The 19,569-nt window shown below is 37.1% G+C and overlaps 1 protein-coding gene across 7 annotated transcripts in view; it reads left to right on the forward strand.

The window, feature by feature from the left end:
• Nucleotides 1-894: 894 nt before the first annotated feature.
• GRIA4 (glutamate ionotropic receptor AMPA type subunit 4) overlaps nt 895-19,569 on the forward strand; it is a 639,355-nt gene continuing 620,680 nt past the window's right edge. For 3 of the 7 annotated variants that reach the window (XM_070473688.1, XM_070473690.1, XM_070473689.1), the window contains exons 1-3: nt 896-1,294; nt 1,807-1,978; nt 3,181-3,339. In XM_070473688.1, coding sequence (XP_070329789.1) covers nt 908-1,294; nt 1,807-1,978; nt 3,181-3,339 — 718 coding nt within the window. In that variant the 5' untranslated portion in view covers nt 896-907. Of the gene's footprint in view, nt 1,295-1,806; nt 1,979-3,180; nt 3,340-19,569 lie in introns of all 7 variants that reach the window. The other 4 variants (XM_070473693.1, XM_070473692.1, XM_070473691.1 and 1 more) reach the window with 3 other exon arrangements.

Genomic DNA, 19,569 nt, shown 5'->3' on the forward strand with positions numbered 1-19,569 from the left:
AATGGCACCCAAAGACCTGTAAAGATTTAAAACACGTTTTCTTTCACAACTTAATGGAATTCGGGGACTGAATATACTGTCTAGGTCAGGAGACCTCAGATGGTAGAGAGGAAATCAGAAACCTTTCATCTATTGCTTCTGCAGTGGCTCTCTGGGTGTGGCACAGACTCCATCCAACACAGTCAAGTGAAAGGAAGTCTTAAAGATGACCTATGAATAGGCAGGGACACCATAGCTCTAAAACTTTCCAGGACAATTCATTTTCTTCTACCCTTTTAAAGCAACTACTGACATCATCATTGCAGTGCTTAAGCATTCCTGGGGTGACATGGAGTAGAGCTGAGTATTCTGGAGCTCCAGTTAAGAAAAGATGTGCATGAAAAACACCCATTTTTCTATTGGGCACATAGTCACTTGTGCACGCTAACCCAAGCGCTGCTCTTTTGGTTCTCTTTCCTCGGCCTCTGAACTATGTGCTTCCTAAATCCTGAGGCAGGACCAGCACAGAGGAAACCTGTCACCTGAAAAAGAGCCTGCGAAGAAAGGACTCTTTAACTCCCCTTCTTACTCTGTAGGTCAAGCGGTTCTTACTCCTAGTTCCCTGACTGTCAAAGAACAACGTATAGGCCCTAATCAGTTTTCATTTCTTAGTCCCTGCCCCACCTTGCTCGTTACCCTTCTTTGTTCTTTAGATTAACTTTCTTTCCTTGCTCTCTTTACTAGTCTGTTTCGGCCTCGCTGTGTCTCTTCCGCAGCCTGACCTTCCCCACTTCTTCGCTCGCTGGTGCCGGGCTCCTAGGCTCGCCGGCGGCTGCCCTTTGCGCCGTTCCTCACCCTTGCTCTCCCTGAGCCCCTCATCTCAGCCAGCCCCTTCTCAGGCCCCTCAGATTCCCTGGGCTGTTCGCGGATGAGAAGCATTCGCTGCAGCGCGGACGGGAGTCCTGTGCGCAGCCCAGCGGCAGGAGAGGGCGAGGCCGAGAGAAAGGCTGAGCTGGCGACGGAGGCAGCCGGTCCTCCCCAGAGCCTGCCAGAATGCGGCAGCGGGCCGGGAGCACCCGGAGGGACCAGCTCCCGGGGGCTCTGGTCGGGGCTTGAGGACCTGGCCCGCGGGTGGATTTCCAGCCTCACGTGGCCGCGGAACAGGGGCGCCTGGAGAGCAAAGAGAGGGGCCCTGGGGGTGCCCACCCTCAGAGTGGAACCTCCTGCCACCGCGGGAAGGAGAGAGGCGGGAGCGGTGACAGGGAAAAACCTGCCTCCACTGGCTGCGGAGCGTCGGAGAGCCTGGGGCGCTCCGGTGAGCAGCCGGGGGCGAAGCCCGCCGTGCGGTGGGCGAGGGACTTGCGGAGCTAGCGCTCGGCGCCCTCGGAGGGGCCGCCGGGGGGCGCGACGCGCGGGGCGGCGGGGGCCCTAGGTGGCCGGTGGCAGACCCCAGCCGCGGAGCGCGCGGCGTCCGCGGCGCCAGTGTGTGTACCCGTGTGTGTGTGCGCGCGCGTGCGTGTGTGTGTGTGTGTGTGTGTGTGTGTGTGTGTGTGTGTGTGTGTAGGTGAGAAAGCGAGGGCCGAGCGTGAGTGTGAGCTAGGCAGAGATAGAGCGCATGTCTCTTCCCTGAGAGCAGCCAGGAGCCGCTCCACCACCATCTTTTGCATGTGCAATATTTGCAGCCGGACAGCAAACCTCTCCCAGGGCTATGGAGACTGCGGGAAAAATCTGGCAGCTCGGGATGGATTGCTAAGGGAAGTCATAACCCTAAACCGTCCAAACCTCTTTTCGTTTTTTTTTTTTTTTCCCGGTTGTTTTTAATTTTAGCGCCATAGACCTCAATGCCTCTCTGAACGGTCTTTAGGAAGAGTGCGAGAGAAAGAGCGCGCGCCAGGGAGAGGAGAAAAGAAGATGAGGATTATTTGCAGACAGATTGTCTTGTTGTTTTCTGGAATTTGGGGACTCGCCATGGGAGCCTTTCCGAGCAGCGTGCAAATAGGTAAGCTCTGATCCTGTGGGGTATGCATGTAGGTGGCTGTAGCAGATACCGAAAGTGAGTTAAATGAGTTGCTGATAAGCAATTTAAGGGAACCGTCGGCGTCTCCTTCCCCCTCTTCTCTCGTCCTTTCTTCCCTTTATAAGGACTGCCTGCTTGGTGCTGGTTGAAACAGCACAGAGCGGTTCTCAGTCTATACTCCATCCATCCTCAGTCTATACTCCTATTTGCCTCATGTCGCTGAAGTAGGATTGCAATAAGTTGGGAGAAAATCTCCATAGGGTTTGATTGAATTTTGTCTAATATCTCTGTTCATTTCTTTCTCTGGAGTGTGAAGGGATCTAGAGTTTGCTTAAACAAAACAAAACCCATCCACTCTTCTTCCCGTGCTATAGGCAACAGCTTTCGCTATTACAAGAAGACATTGTTTAGGTAAAAAAAGAAAAAAGACATTTACACCCCGACCTCCTTGCCTTTGCTTGCTACCAGTTAACCGATTCCAAAATTATATCCCTTTCCTGGAACCTTTTCTTCTTTTGTTTTCCTCTTGAATTTTTTGCCCCTAATCCTCCCTCTGGACTTTATTTCTAGGGACCCTATCCGTCCTGTCCTTGGCTTTTTTTTTTTTTTTTTTTTTTGCTGTTCTTCCCTGTCTTTTGATGGGACGCAGCTATTGAATTCCTTCCAGCTAAGCCCAGGCTCACACTGCATCATTTCTTGTGGACAGTGCACAAACCGGGGCTAATTAGGCTGGGTCCAGGAACTGCATAAAAACAAAGTTCAGATCTCCCTTCTGATTTCCCTCTCACCTGCATGTCACCACAAACCTTCATTTCTGTATTTTAATGCAAATTGTCTTTTCTGCTTATCTGCATGCATCTTAGAAATGCCTGGAGCTGGTTTCTGTAGCAGTGTGCTGGGAATCTTAGGGAGGGCAAGAGAGAGAAGGCAAAACAGATTAAATGGTCTGTCTCAGAGGCCACTGTGATCATGACAAATTGGGACAGTAAAAAGCTGAGCTGTCCTAAAGACTGAAATACTAAACATACTCTTTAGAGACAAAGGGCAGTCTCCCAAAATGTGGCAGGGCTAGCTGCCTTATGTGTGTATTGGTGAATGGCCGTGGATTTCACAGTGCTTGGTGCGGGTGTAATAAGAGTTACAAGAGGAAACACTGAACGGGCTTTATCTGTTGTTTTTGATAGGTGGTCTCTTCATCCGAAACACAGATCAGGAGTACACTGCTTTTCGATTAGCAATTTTTCTTCATAACACTAGCCCCAATGCGTCAGAAGCTCCTTTTAATTTGGTTCCTCATGTGGACAACATCGAGACCGCCAACAGCTTTGCTGTAACAAATGCTTGTAAGTAAAACATAAGTTGAAGATATGTGAGAAGAGAGTTAAGATAGGGCAATAGAGTCCCTTTCCTCTGTATTATCACTGTTATTATATTTTAGAAAGGCATTCAAGCTCTCCACAGTTTGCTGGTTAGAGAAGAAATCAGAGTTACAGTCAAGATACAGTCTCAGGGATATTTGGCTGGTCTTTCCTTCTCTTCCTTCCTCCTTCCCTCCCTTCATCTCCCCCTCCCTCCTCCTCCCTCCCTCCCTTTCTTCCTTTCTTTCTTCTTTACTTTTTCTTGAAATTACTTTCTCCTTTAACGTTTCAGTATTATTCCTACAACCTGAATATCAGGTTAGTGAAAATTGTACTCAATTTTGTTTTTTATTTCTTTTTGTTTGGCTTGTATTTGCTTTTCACTTGAGTGAGCATACATCTTGCTTTTAAAGAAGACACATGCTCTGTTAAACTGGTAAAGGCAATGGAAGGTTTGTTAACAGTGAGAAAGCGGGGAGTGGTGGTGTGGAGGATGTATATTCCACTAGGTTGGTTGACACTGCAGATGATCTGCTGATGTCACTTGAGGCTGCCCTGCTCTTATATTCTGGGTTGTAAATGTCTCTTGCTATCAGGTAATGTATATATCCTATGGATATAACTCCATGGATTCTTACCTCGGTGGCAAATCATGTTAATCTCCAGTCCACTGAATTCATATGCTAACCCAGCTGGATCTGTTATCACCACAGAAAATTAAGATTTGGTGATCTTACCTAATGCTATAATTAAACAGTTTTTTAGAGCTCCCCTGTGAAAATACTGTATAACATAAAGTAAAAATATAAGCAACTGTGTATTAATTTAAAAATCAATAAAATATGATCAATAGAGCATTTAGGTTACGTTTCACTCTTGAGGGAAATACATGTTTTCCATACCTCCTTATTTTTAGATGCTAATTTACTGCTTCTTAAAATTTGTGTGTTAAGATAATTGTTATAGTTTATGTAAGACATGTAGGAATAGTTTCTATATAAAGTTTTGCACAACAATAATAAAATATTCAGTCTGCATTGTATAATATTTTTAGTATATCAAGCTGAGTATATTTTTATTTTGAAAGTACTCTTTCTAAGTACAAGAAAGTGTATTTTGAACAAACAAATGAACTTGAAAACAGAGTTTTTATGTGTTAGGAGCATATCTGTTTCATTTAATTCATATATATCTGCGATTAATTCATCTAACAAATAACATGATCATGTTTCCTTAATTTTAGGCACCTAATTAGTACTTTATTTTTGAATTTCATTTCATAAGGAGGTTAAAGCATTTGACTTTTTTTTAATCTGCAGCAATTGTATTAATTTGCAGGAATGCTTTAGTGCCTTTGAGTATTACTTAATCTGAAAAATCACTTCTTTTATTTAATAATAAAATCAATATTCATTATAAAGATAATTACATGGGAATTGTTTTTAAGCAGAAATGGACATAAATTAGAGCTAAGTTTATGGATAGTTATTTCTTTTAATGTCTTGTTATTATTTTATGTTCCAAGTTTTGATAGAGATGTCAACGTTTCAAATAGTTCTAGGTATAAAATATTTTCCTTAGGAGATGAATATTATCTGTTGATTTAGGTATTTTCCTTATATCTCTCTTAGGATTTTGGCAACAAAAACACTACTAAGTTTAAAAATAATTCATGATTCAAATACATCTGAAGGTACTTTGTCTACAGTAAATTGCTATTTAAATATATATTTTTATTATTTAATTTTGAAAGACTTCCGTAAAAGTGGAGCTATATTAATTTTATTTTTTCCAGATTAGGTTCTTAAGTATTCTAAAGTTTGTATTATGGCTTCCAGTTTTATAAACTACAGTAATAATTCTTTCTTTTCTCCTTCCGTATAATTTGTTAATCTCATTCAGGTTAATTTTAGTTAATATCATATAATTTATGTGATAAAAATGTTATATAGAATAAAATGTTAGTGGCAAAGAACCTGTAAACATAAGAAATTGATAAGAAACTGTACACATCATAAAAGGTAGAAACAGGTATAAAATATAGACAGTACACTCTTCTTTAACATGTTACAATTGAGAAAATTGAAGGTAAGAAAACAAAGTCTGCTTATTTTGATTCCAAGTGTAATGTAATGTTAGTGGTATCACGTTTTTCATAATCACTTGTAATTGACTTTGTGTACATGTTTAAAGTATTAAAAAAAAATAAGTTGTAAATAAGGGAAATACATTTTCTAGTGAAGAAAGGAAAATTTTTTGACAAATGAGTATGCCAAATGTCCTTAAGGTGAATATAAGCAGAATCTGGGGAAAATCAACGGTCAGAGAGTATGGGTCAGGTGACTGGTGTTTGTTAAATGAACTGACCAAAAGCCTGTACACGCATGATTTTCCAGTCTAATTAAAGGTGAAACATAAGCAATAAGCATGAGGCAACCTCATATATCAAGTGCTATGCCTTTGGGTGCAAAAGGTAAAAATAATGTTCTAGAGAATTAACATTAACTTATTCCTCACAGTGAGACAGACTAGATTTAAAAATTTTTCATGTTGTATTAAATATAAAGGTATAATAAGTGTTAAAGTAGGTTTATTTTAAATATGATTTTCCTAAAGTGAATCCTTGTAAAACTGCATAACCTAGTGTCTTTGTGAATGAGAACAACTATGCAGGTTATATTTATTTTATGAAATATACACTTAAAAACTAAAAAAGGCAGATTAAGGAATAAAGAGTATTATTGGTCATCTACTGGATAAATGTAATTTAAGGTTGATTCTTCTGTCTCAAAATTAAACTTTAAAGAATATTTTAGACAATCTAAATATTCTGTGTATGGAGTTTACATACTACTTAAGTGTCAACCCCAATAAACTCAAAATTTGCACTGTTGGGGTAAATCTCAAGTTTCTGAAGGAGAATGGGGTTTATTTTGGCTTGTAACTTTTTTTTTAACTGCATTTGTGTAAGATTAAATTAAAATACTGTTCTATTTTTAAACTATTCCCATTGTTGAAAAATCATACTTTGCCTAGTATAAAACTGAAATTATAAGAAATACAGATAATATAGAATTATGGCATATTTCAATAACAAAGTAAAGGTGTAATAGGTAGTCAAATTTCAAAATGTAATTAAAGATATACATTTTTTTTTGCTGTAATCTATTCAAAGTATGGGCTTTGCCAAAATAGATATTTAAAAAATAATTTGATGTGGACAATTTTCTTTAACAAAATATTATGCATTTGACTCCAAATAGCTATCTTCACAAGCAAACATGATAGGTAAATTGAGTATGCTCTCTGCAAAACATTTAAGACAACCTAAAATGAGGCTGTGTTCTTATATTTTTCTAATAGTTAATAAAGATGTTTTTGTTTGGAGGATGATATATCTTAAATTTGGTCAAAGCAATAATAACCAAAATACTGACATAGTCTATCATCAAGGTTTCTAAAAGATAAAAAAATGAGATATTGCAATTATTCCTTTAATTCAGTTATATTTGAAATCCTGTGAAAGAGGCAGTCTCTTTACAATAAAACACAGAGATGTTCAGTTTCTCAAATTATTCTTTCAATTTCAAATGGGTAGTAGGAAATACATAATGAGATAGATTAAGTAGTCATGCAGATTAAGTAGTCACTTAGGTGAAATAGAATTTTTGTTGAATATTTCCAACTTTTTAAACTTGGATAGGAAAGACTAACTGGTTAATATTTTTGTTGTCTTTTATTTGTTTATTTTTTAATGATTTGTTTATCTTACTCTCCTTTTCTGTCTAAAATCTGTCTACTCAGTGGTTTGCAATATGACGGATTGGAAAGTTGTAAATCAAGAATAGAATGCATATTATACCCTAGTAGTGATGAAAAAGTTGTTCTTTTTTACCTTAAATATTAATTTTATTTGAGAAGGGTTTAGTTATCAACCCTAAATATCCAAGTTGAGTGCTACTTGTAAAAGTAGGTTATTATGTAAAATATACTTGTTTAGTTAATCTAAATATGTTTTAAATGTGACAGTATATGCAATAGGGTCTGCAGGCAGTTTTGTTTATATACTAGGGACTTAATTCAAACATGTTAAATTTAAGGGTGCTGAATTAATAAGGTCTTTTGGCTTTAATAATGTTTAAATATTATATAAGAACATGAAACCCTAAAAAGGCATTCTAAGAGTATATATTGGACTGATATAATATCTTAAAAATGCTAAAATTAAAATTCTGATATTTTGACTTTTATAGGTTGTTATAAGAAATATATTAGAATATTGAATTCTATTGAATTGAACTGAATATTGTTTGACTTCTGATTGTTTTTAGGAAAATGAGTTACTGTAATTAGGTTTCCTTATTTTGAGTTGATAGCAAGATTCTATGTTGATTTGAAATAATTACTTAGTTTTATGATATTATTTCCCCCTTTTATCTTAATTTTCCATCATGAGATTGATGACAAAGATGAGTCATATTCGTGTGGCTTGGACCTTTCTTAAATGATGAACAATTTGTATTGATGTATTTCAGAATTGTCACAGGATTAAATTTCCATAAAGCCATTTGAAAAAATTCTCTTTACTTTTTTCTAATGAATTCTCCCAAGAGGTATTTATTTCTCAAAGAGGAACAATTTTTACTTTCTGACTTTAGGAATTATGTATATATCTTATTAACAGAATTTTACTGGTGTTCAGGAATTTAAAATGAAGAATAAATTCCATATACCTTACATTTTATTATAACACAGATTTTAAACTGTTTTTGCATACATGATTTTATTTGACCTCAACTAGTCTTGGAGTGAGCCTGTCTGAGAAGATAGTCATTATTTTTTAGGTAAGCCAGATTTGGCTCAAAGAAATCGCTTAATTTGCCAAAGACCATGTAGCTAATAAGTCACAGAGCTGAGATTTGAACCCAGTTGTTCTAGTCACTATCCTAGCACTTTAACCAGGAGACCATGGATGTGAAAAATACATCTGTACTGAGATTACTTGAATCAAGAAATAAAATAACTGTCTTTTTTTTCCCTAATTTTATTTTAATATTTTGAAGAAAATAGGGCAAGACATTTCTGGGCAACTTATTCATTAATCAGATGACAGTGACCGATGCAGCAAAGACTGAAGTCATATTTTGTAATGACTCTGCCCATTCACTCTCTAGATTAGATAATAAACATAGTCACTTATTCATTAAACATGTTTATCAAGGACAACTGTATTTAAGACATTCTACTGGAGAAGGAAATGGCAACCCACTCCAGTATTCTTGCCTGGAAAATCACATGGACTGAGGAGCCTGGTAGGCTACAGTCCACAGGGTTGCAAAGAGTCGGACACGACTGAATGACTTCACTTTCACTTTCACTAGAAATGAAGATTGATGTTTAGCCACTAAATCATATCTGACTCTTTTGCGACCCCATGGACTGTAGCCCACCAGGCTCCTCTGTCCCATGGAATTTCCCAGGCAAGAATACTGGAGTGGGTTGCCACTGACTTCTCCAGGGATTGTCCTGATGCAAAGATCTAACTCGTGTCTCCTGCATTGAAGGCGAGTTCTCTACCACTGAGCCACCCAGGAAGCCCAGAAATGAGGATACTGAAAATTATAAGTAGTTGCTGCCCTCAAGGAGCAGTGGGAGATATATACAAGCCAGTTATCACAGTTCAGTAAGACAAAGTGTTATGACAGAGAAATAGAGTGCTGTGACAGAGATTAACGCAGGAAGGAACATCAAACTTGGCATGCTCTCCTATGGGAGTTATTACCTGATCTGGGCTTTAAGGCTCTAGTTATTTGAAATATAGGCAGGAAGGAAGGCACCCCTCACCAAAGTAGCAGCACATGACAAGTCATCAAGGGATGGCGAGGCCAGGTGTGACTGAGCCTCTGACTATGGTTTAGTCTGACCGTAGTACTGAGTGTGAAGGGAAGGATAGGTGTGCTAAGGGATGAAGCTTTGTGCATCCACCCGGGGGCTTGAAGCTCTTGTAAGGAAACTCTTTTGAATAAAGGGGGGACCCATAAATGATTTAACACAACAGTGCCATAGTCAGATTTATGTTTTATAAAGAACAGGATGATTTCAAGAAGGAAAATGTATCAGAAGGGGGCAAAATGGGAAGAAAAAAACAGTTGTCTTGAAGTAATACAACTTAGGATGATAAGTTCTTGAATAAAAGTGGAAGCTCTGAGACAAGAGAAAAGTAAATAGATCCATACAGAACTGTTGACAGAATGTAGTGATGGATTGGATGTCTGTGTAAGCTGGTGAAAAGAAGTATGGTAAAAATTAAAGATGATTTCTTCAATTTTTAGTTCTGACAAATTATCAAAACCAAACCAGGAAGGGGCACACCAAAGAAGGAGCAGATTTGAATGAGGAAGGTGAGTTTAGTGTGGATATATGGATAAGGAGGCATTTAAATGCAATAGAGTTTTGGACATATGTATCTGGAGCTCTTGGGCTCACTCTGAACTGAAGAGAGACACTGAATAATGGCTGAAACCATGATGTGGATGATATCATCCAGAGAGAGTAAAAGCAGTGAAAAGAATGCTGAGGACAAAATCCCAGGAAATACCAGTACTTCAGGGACAAGGAGAGAAAAGGAAACTGAAGGAAATGGGTCAGAGTTCAGAGGAAAGTGAGGTAAGAATAATTCACGGGAGCCAAGAGATAGGAAGAATTTCAAGTAAATAGTGATCAATCATGTCTTTGACTGACAAATTTTAATAACAAGTTACAAGGGTAATTGATCTTTAACATCAGTCTTTTCTTCTCTTTTCTTTACTGTTTTTTTGTATTTTGACTAGAAAAAGAAAAAGCAACCTTTATTAATCCCACATAGATTCTATTAATTCATACTCTTTGTGTATAGTGGCCTAGAATATTCTTATAATTAGTGACAGGGATAATCTTTTCTGGACTTTTGATCCAGATGGGCTTGGACTTACAACCTGATAGTAAGCCAGTTACTTGAACTTTTGAGCCTCAGTTTCTTCATTCATTAACAAAAGACACATGCATTTTATGAGTATTGGAAAAGTTCTTGGAAAATATTTAGCCTATAATTATAACTCAATTAAATTTAGCTGTATTACATTTTCTGTGTCATATAGAACATTTATTTCTGAATCAGTGCAAAAATTTCAAGTTTATATTTTCTGTTTATATTTTGAAAAGCAATTTGTGTTTTGAATAAATATATTTTATTTATATTTCATAGGAATTTTTGACCTCTAACTTAATTTTAATTTATACACAAACCTAAATGCGTATTTGTCTAAACTATTTCTAAGTCCTACAAGAGGGTAACTTTCTTGGAAATCGGTGGACCATTTGGAGAAAGAATTGGTTCATGAATGGATTAAAGGGATTCATGGATTCTCCTAATTGTATGCAAAACTGTACATTCTTGAGTGTGGCATGTATGTATGCATGTATGTGTGTGTAAACAGAAAGTCTAAATTTTTGAATAGTTTATCAATGAATTTCAGTCACACACACACACACACACACACACACACACACAGCCCACAGCCCTAAAGGAGTTACACATAGATTAGATAAACAGTACTCCATTCCCTATCTTCTTCATTTCAAAAGCCAGTTGGATTTCATTTTTTAATCTAACCAAGAATTTTTCCATAAACTTCATCCCTAATAGCTTCTTTCTCATTATAGAAAATAATCAATGTGCCCTAGCTGGGAAAATGCTTGGTTTGGTCTTCTGCCTATTAAACTATCATCATATTATTTTTATTTCTTCTCAACTATCAAAAGGTCTACACATTCCACATCAACTCCTCTTATTTTTATCATGATTTGCCTTTTCCCTTAACTATAACCACTCCTACAGCAGTGTTCTTGAAGGTCATTAGTGATTTACAAATTAGTAAATTCCATTGTTCCTTAGTCACAGTCTTTTAATAATTTGCAGGATTTGACATAGCTGATAACCCCCTGTTCTTGAAACTCATTTCTCCTTGATACTATAATTAGCTAGTGATTATATGCCAAGGGTCTGTATTAACTACTTAAATTCTTACACAACTGTAAGAAACAGGCATGACTATTATTTTTATTTTATATATGGAGAAACTAAAGATTTGTAGTTAAGAAAATATGCCTAACCACAAAGCATTCAGGGCATCAGATCCTAAAGTTGGTTTTGCCTTCCATTCACACTAAAGTCTCCTGATTAGTATAGTATTTGTAAGATAGCCATAGCTCTGTGTGACAGTGGTTAGCTAACTCCTAATTTGAATAGAAAGATGTTTGCCTCAAAGTTACTCCTTTAACAATTTTCATTTACCCAGTGAATAAAATGCCACCACGTGTAAAAATGAATAAATACCACCAGGTTTAAAAATGAATAAATGAGTCTTTAAATGCTGCACAAACATTGGATACTTCATCATTTGGTCAACTACATAATCTTTACAGGAATGTTATTTGATGACTAGTGGTCAGCGAGTTCATTTCAGGTTTTCCCTTACATGTTTTTGGATTCCAATAAATATAATGAGGAATGTCTTAAAGATCATTGACTTTAAGTCAAAATTTCTGCAGTCTTCATAGCATCCTTTCTTGCCTCTAATTTAATAAAACTAGTGCACTGGGAAGACCCAGAGGGATCGGGTGGAGAGGGAGGTGGGAGGGGGGACTGGGATGGGGAATACATGTAAATCCATGGCTGATTCATTTCAATGTATAACAAAAACTACTGTAATGATGTAAAGTAATTAGCCTCCAACTAATAAAAAAATAAATAAATAAATAAATAAAAATAAAACTAGTACAGTCATAAATAAAAAGTTCAATGTTATCTTAGAAATGAAAGGTAAAAAATTGTGATGCAATAATTTTCTTTGAGCAAGCCATTATACTTCTCCAGCAAAAATTACACCTAAGCTATAACCATTGTTTGCTTATTTTTGCTTATTATGTCCTTATTTTTAAAAAAGCAGTTTCTCATTGTTGCTGCTGTTCAGTTACTCAGTCTCTTTGCAACCCCATGGACTGCAGCTCACCAGGCTTCCCTACCCTTTACCATCTCCCGGAGATTTCTCAAACTCACGTCCATTGAGTCAGTGATGCCATCCAACCATCTCATCCTCTGCCATCCCCGTCTCCTCCTGCCTTTAATGGTTCCCAGCATCAGGGTCTTTTCTAATGAGTTGGCTTTTCACATCACGTGGCCAAAATACTGGAACTTCAGCTTCAGCATCAGTCCTTCCAATGAACATTCAGGATTGATATCCTTTAGGATAGACTGGTTTGATCTCCACGCTGTCCAAGTGACTCTCAAGGGTCTTCTCCAACACTACAGTTCAAAAGCATCAGTTCTTCAGTGCTCAGCTTTCTTTATAGTCCAACTCTCACATCCATACATGACTACTGGAAAAATCATAGCTTTGACTGTATGGACCTTTGTCGGCAAAGTGATGTCTCTGCTTTGTAATATGTTGCCTAGGTTTGTCATAGCTTTTATTTCAAGGAGCAAGCATCTTTTAATCTCATAGCTATAGTCACCATCCGCAGTGATTTTGGAGCCCAAAACAATAAAGCCTGTCACTGTTTCCATTGTTTCCCCATCTATTTGCCATGCAGTCATGCATGCCATGGGACCGGATGCCATGATCTTCATTTTTTGAATGTTGAGTTTTAAGCCAGCCTTTTCACTTTCCTCTTTCACTTTCATCAAGAGGTTCTTTAGTTCCTATTTACTTTCTGCCATAACTGATGTCATTTGCATATCTGAAGTTATTGATATTTCCTACGGCAGTCTTGATTCCATCCTGTGCTTCATCCAGCCCAACATACTCATGAATAACTTTCTCATCAGTAACTTTAAATATATTACATATTGTGTTCTTTCCACTCATATTTTTATCATCTAAGTTCACCCATGAAAATTTCAAGTGATTTAGAAATCTTAAAAGCCAAAATATAATTTCAGTCTCACCACTAAGGGATAATCACAGTAAATAGATCTTTCTGGACTTTTCCTTTTATGTGTATAGGCCTAAAGTGAGCAGTAGAATACTATGAACATAAAATACCTATATATATATATATACATATATGTATGTATGTATATATATATACAACTTTTTAATAACTATTAATCTATAAGTGTATTTTATTAATGTTTTATTTCATGAAAAGTTTTCTCTCAGTATATAGACCTATCTTATTTTCTTTTACTGCTATGTAATGCCATTGTGCAAAGTTGCTGTTAAATGTAGCCAATACCCCTGGATCAACATTTATGTTGTTTCCCATTTTTTATGTTGCAAACAGAATAACAGTAAAACTATCTGAGTACCTGTGTGAATATCCCTATAGGATTAATTCCTGGAAATGAAATTACTATAACAAACAATGTGTATTTTTGCTTTTAGTCCATATTGTTAATGCCCTTTCCTCAAAAAGTATTATTTAAATTTACAGCAACCAAGATGTAAGAATGATTGGTTTTCTATGACATGCTAATACTAGTCATTATCAGTCTCTTGAATCTTCACTTGTCCTAATGGGTAAAGTTCAGTTCAGTTCAGATCAGGACTGCAACATGCCAGGGTTCCCTGTCCATCACCAACCGCTGGAGCTTGTTCAGACTCGTGTCCATCAAGTCAGTGATGCTATTCAACCATCTCATCCTCTGGCATCCCCTTCTCCTCCTGCTTTTCATCATTCACAGCATCAGGGTCTTCTCCAATGAGTCAGTTATTTGCATCATGTGGCCAAAATACTGGAGCTTCAGTTTCAGCATCAGTCCTTCCAAGGAATATTCAGGACTGATTTCTTTAGGATTGACTAGTTTGATCTCCTTGCAGTCCAAGTTACTCTCAAGAGTCTTCTCCAGCACCACAGTTCAAAAGCATCAATTCTTTAGCTTTCTTAATGGTCCAAATCTCACATCCACACATGACTACTAGAAAAAACCATAACTTTGACTAGACAGAACTTTGTTAGTAAAGCAATGTCTCTGTTTTTTTTTTTTTTTTTTAATTAATGCTGTCTAGGTTGGTCATAGCTTTTCTTCTAAGGAGCAAGCATCTTTTAATTGCATGGCTGCAGTCACCATCTGCAGTGATTTTGGAGCTCAAGTAGAAAAAGTCTGTCACTGTTTCCATTGTTTCCCCATCTATTTGCCGTGAAGTGATGGGACCAGATGCCAAGATCTTAGTTTTCTGAATTTTGAGTTTTAAGCCAGCTTTTTCACTCTCCTCTTTCACTTTCATCAAGAGGCTCTTTAGTTCCTCTTCACTTTCTGTCATGGAGTCATCTCCATATATGAGGTTATTGATATTTCTCCCAGAAATCTTGATCCCATCTTGTGGTTCATCCAGCCCAGCATTTCACATGATGTAGTCTGCATATTAGTTAAATTAGCAGGGTGACAATACACAGCTTGGACATACTCCTTTCCCAATTTGGAACCAGTCCATTTTTACATATCCACAGGACTGAGGAAACAGACTCTTGGAGGGCAGAAATAAAACTTTGGTCCAACCAGGATCCAGGAGGAAGGAGCAGTGTCCCCACAAGAGACTGAGCTCGACTTGCCTATGAGTGTCTGGGAGTCTCAGGTGGAGGCATGGTTCAACAGTGGCCTGCTGAGGGGTCAGGGGCACTGAATATCAGTGTGGGCATAAGTCCTCAGGCCAAACAACAGGGAAGGAACACAGCCCAGCCCATCAACAGAAAATTGGATTAAAGATTTACTGAGCATGACCCCACTCATGAGAACAAGACCCAGATTTCCCCACGAACAGTCTCTCCCATCAGGAAGCTTCCAGAAGCCTTTTATCCTTGTCCATAAAAGAGCAGACATAATGAAAACCACAATCACAGAAAACTAACCAAACTGATCACATGGATCACAGTCTTGTCTAACTCAATGAAACTATGAGCCGTGCTGTGTAGGGCCACCCAAGCCGGACAGGTCATGGTGTAGAGTCTTGACTAAACGTTGTCTACTGGAGAAGGAAATGGCAAACCACTTCAGTATTCTTGCCTTGAGCCCCATGAAGTGTATAACGGGTGAAAATGACATTTAATTGCTGCCTTAATTAGCATATTTTTTTATTAATAGTGAGGTTAAGAATATTTTCCTGTATCTATAAGACCTTTAATCTCTTTCTGTGTGAACTGTTCTTTCACTTTACCAATGTTTTCTTTTTTATTTGAGGAAGTGTTTTACAAACTATAGAACTGAACCGTTTGTTGTGATGTTGAAGATTATCTTTCTACTATGTTTCTCTGTGCCTTTGGCTTCCAGCTTCATTTATGATTCCTTTTACCATACAGACATTTACAATTTTTATATAGTCAAATCTGTGAGTCATTTTCTTCATGACTTCTAGATTTCATGCTATGCTTATAAAGGTATTCCTATCCTTAAAACTGTAGAATATTGTTCCACATTTTTTTTTTAGTATACTTTATGGTTTTATACTTTATATTTATAAGGCTAACTCTTTTGGAATTTATTATGTGTGTTAAGTACTAATCTTTATTTTTTTTCTGTTCTATTTATTTGAAGCTTTTTTCTTTTTTTTTTTTTTTTACTGTTTCTTTAAACTGATACATTTGTGCAAATCTCCTGTAATCATGACTGAATTTGAGCTTGAACAGTTCTGTGTTTTAATTCTTCCCAGGTTCTCCTCTTTGCTGTTCTTCATCTCCCTGTCCTGACAGTCTCACATGGTATACTTGCTAGTTTTGATGTTTTTATTATCTGCTTTCTTGCTCCACCTATTACTTTCCTAGGTTTCCCCCCTGTTTGTTACCATCTGATCAGCTCCTCTTGTTTCTATATTCAAAGTTCATTACAAATATTTCCAACTTTCACCATTTCTAGCCCACATTTCTAGTGCAAGTCAATGATACTTTTCTAATAATTTAGAACTGAATATCCCGCTTCTGCCATTTCCTCTCCCCACCCACTTTACATACCAGAGCCAGTGGTTCCCTTCAGAATTGAAGCAAAATACTGTTTCTTCTTACTTAACACCCTCCAATGGTTTTCAGTTTCTTGGAATAAAATTGCAACTCTTTTAACAGACTTTGACTCTAAGCATGATCTGTCTCTTGTCCATCTTTTTGCCATGCTCCACCATGTTGGAGTCCACTCAGTCTTCTTTTTGGTTCCTACACATGATTTAATCCTTTCTTTTTTCTATGCCTTTGCATTTTCCATTCCCATTTTTTGGGGTGGGGAGTCCTCCAACGCAGTTTTTGTTGAGTAGCTTTTTCTGGATCTTCAGGACTCAGGTCAAAGTCATTGCCTAAGAGAAATCTTCCATGCCAACCTCTGTAGATTAAGCTCTCTCACACCCAAACTCCATTTACTTTGTACTTCATTGCCAACCCTATGATAATCTTTGTTTTGTTTTTTTTTAAACAATCTATAATTGTTATTTTCATTTGTTAACATATTTATCATCTATATTTCCAGTAGAATAAAAACTCCCATAACCAGGACTTTATTTACCTTGTTAAACAATATATCCTCATAGCCTTGCTCAATTCCTGGTACAAAGCAAGAATCAGTATGTATCTTTGAATATATGAATGAACAATGTGCGATGAGTTTTCTCTTCACTTATCTTTGGGGCATTCTTAAGATAGCTAAGACTTTTCATGTATTTTAGAAGAAAATTGAGCAGAGGATCTAAAGACAATAAGGTAGTGGATTCATCCCTTATCTTAAGCATATATATATATATATATATATGTTTTTTTTTTTTTGTCTCATTTGTTTTCATTAGAGTCATTTGTTTTGATGGGTTAGGTAAGGAGGAAAATAAGTCTTACAAAGAAGAAAATGGGAGTATTGATGCAAATTGATTTATATCACATTGGCCTGATGGCACTTTGATTAATTTAAATCTGATAGAAAAGAATTTCTAGGTATTTATAACATATGGTCTTTGCTGACAAAAGAACTAGAAAATGCTGATTCAGTACTCTTTTAGAGTAGAAGAAAACACACGTGGGAAGCCCAGTTGTATTAGTAAGCATGCTCAGGAGAATCATTTGTTCAGATGATCTGTTTGTTGGCTACTTCCTTGAGTGAGTGAGTGAGCGAGTGAAAGTCAGTCATGTCTGACTCTGTGCAACCCCATGGACTGTAGCCCACCAGGCTCCTCTGTCCATGAATTCTCCAGGCAAGAATACTGGAGTGGGTTGCCATTTCCTTCTCCAGCGAATCTTCCCAACCCCAGGGATTGAACCCGGGTCTCCTGCATTGGAGGCAGACACTTTACCATCTGAGCCACCAAGCACTGCTTCCTTAGCACTTCTTAAAGTTCATGAAATTAGAAGACATGTGAAAGAAGGCATCTGTAGTCAAATGTATAATGAAAACCTATCAATTCTTGATTACCTGCACTGCATATTCTATCAGTTTCACAATTTGCCAGTTTCTATAGCCCTTATCCCTCCTGTTTGAAATTAATTTATCCTTGTTTAAATTGCTTAAATTTAAGCTATGTATATAGTCTTACCTCAGCAAGTTGGAGAAGCATTTCACTATTTCTCTGCTCCAAAGATATAAAATCAAGATAAATACATATTTTCTGAAAAAAATATATGCATGCTTTCTTTTTTGTAAAGAAAAACCTGACGGTCCAAATGTTTTCCTTCTTGCTCTGATTACCAAGGAGCTCAATTTTCACATTTACTGATCAGTAACAACATTGATCCCCAGTTGGAAAAAAAAAAAAAAAAAGCTTTGTATCATTTTTCTAGATTCCAATATATTTTAGTGCATATTTTTTTTTATCTTTCTGACTTACTTTACTATGTATAATAGACTCCAAGTCCATCAACATCTCTACAAATTATCTATCTCTTTTATGATTGAGCAATATTCCATTGTATATATGTACCACATCTTCTTGAGCTTTCCAGGAGGCCCTAGTGGTAAAGGACCTGCCTGGCAATGCAGGAAACTTAAGAGATGCCTGTCTATACCTGTGTTGGGAAGATTCCTTGGAGAAGAGCATGGCAACCCACTCCAGTGTTTTGCTGGAGAATCTCCTGGACAGAGGAGATCCATCGGGTTGCATAGAATTCATAGAGTCCATAGGGTTGCAAAGAGTCAGATATTACTGAAACGACTTAGCATGCACACACCACGTCTTCTTTATCCATTCATTTGTTGTTTGACTTTTAGATTGTCTCCCTGCCCTAGCTCTTGTAAATACTACTGGAATTAACACTGGGCCAGGGCAGGAATAGAGATCCAGGCATAGAGAAGGGACATATGGACACAGCAGGGGGAAAGGAAGGCTTGGACGAATTGGGAGTGTAGGACACAATCTTGTGTAAAATGCATGTTGGGAATCTGCTATAAAGCATAGGAAGCCCATCTTTGTGACCTGTAATGACCTATATATGCAAGATGGGGGTTGGGGGTGAAAGGGAGGGCTTACATGTATACATATAGCTGTTTTACTTCATTGTAATGCAGAAGCCAGCACAACATTGTGAAGCAATTAAAATCCAATAAAAAATGAGCCTTGTTTATATATTTTGGTTTTTCTAAGCTAATAAATAATATATGAGTTTTATATATGATATGATGTAGATGTCAAACATTGTATACATAAACAATGTATAAACACTGTATATATAAGATATATAAATATATCTTATAAGACTGTACATATCATTTTAAGAAAGAAGCACAAAGGTACAGTATCTAAATTAAGAGTGTAGATGATACCCCTTTCAACGAAGGTGTTGATCAGCTTTTGCTTGAATAGTTAACTTCCCTATATAGTACTTTCTGTATATTGTATATGCCTTGGAAGATGATATATCAATAGGTAGATAATCTGTCAATTCCGTTAGATTGTGAGTTCTTTGAGGACAAGTGTGGTAACCTTATCTATTCCATGAGTCTATCACTGTACTAAAATTATGTTCTATGATTAATGAATGTCTGCTGACTGATTGTGGGGCAAGAGGAAGGAGGGAAGGAATCCATTTCTTGGTTGGCTATTATAACAACTAATTCCTATCCAGAATTGAATTAACATAACATAAATTAACTTCTTCTGCACATGAATCAAACCCTTCACAATTCTGAAAACAGATATCACAAATCCCTTTTGGACTTTCCCAGGCTAAATAACACTTCCTTATATGATATACTTTCTAAAACCTTTAACATCCTAG

Source organism: Odocoileus virginianus, chromosome 10 (assembly GCF_023699985.2).
Source record: "Odocoileus virginianus isolate 20LAN1187 ecotype Illinois chromosome 10, Ovbor_1.2, whole genome shotgun sequence".
Taxonomy (NCBI): domain Eukaryota; kingdom Metazoa; phylum Chordata; class Mammalia; order Artiodactyla; family Cervidae; genus Odocoileus; species Odocoileus virginianus.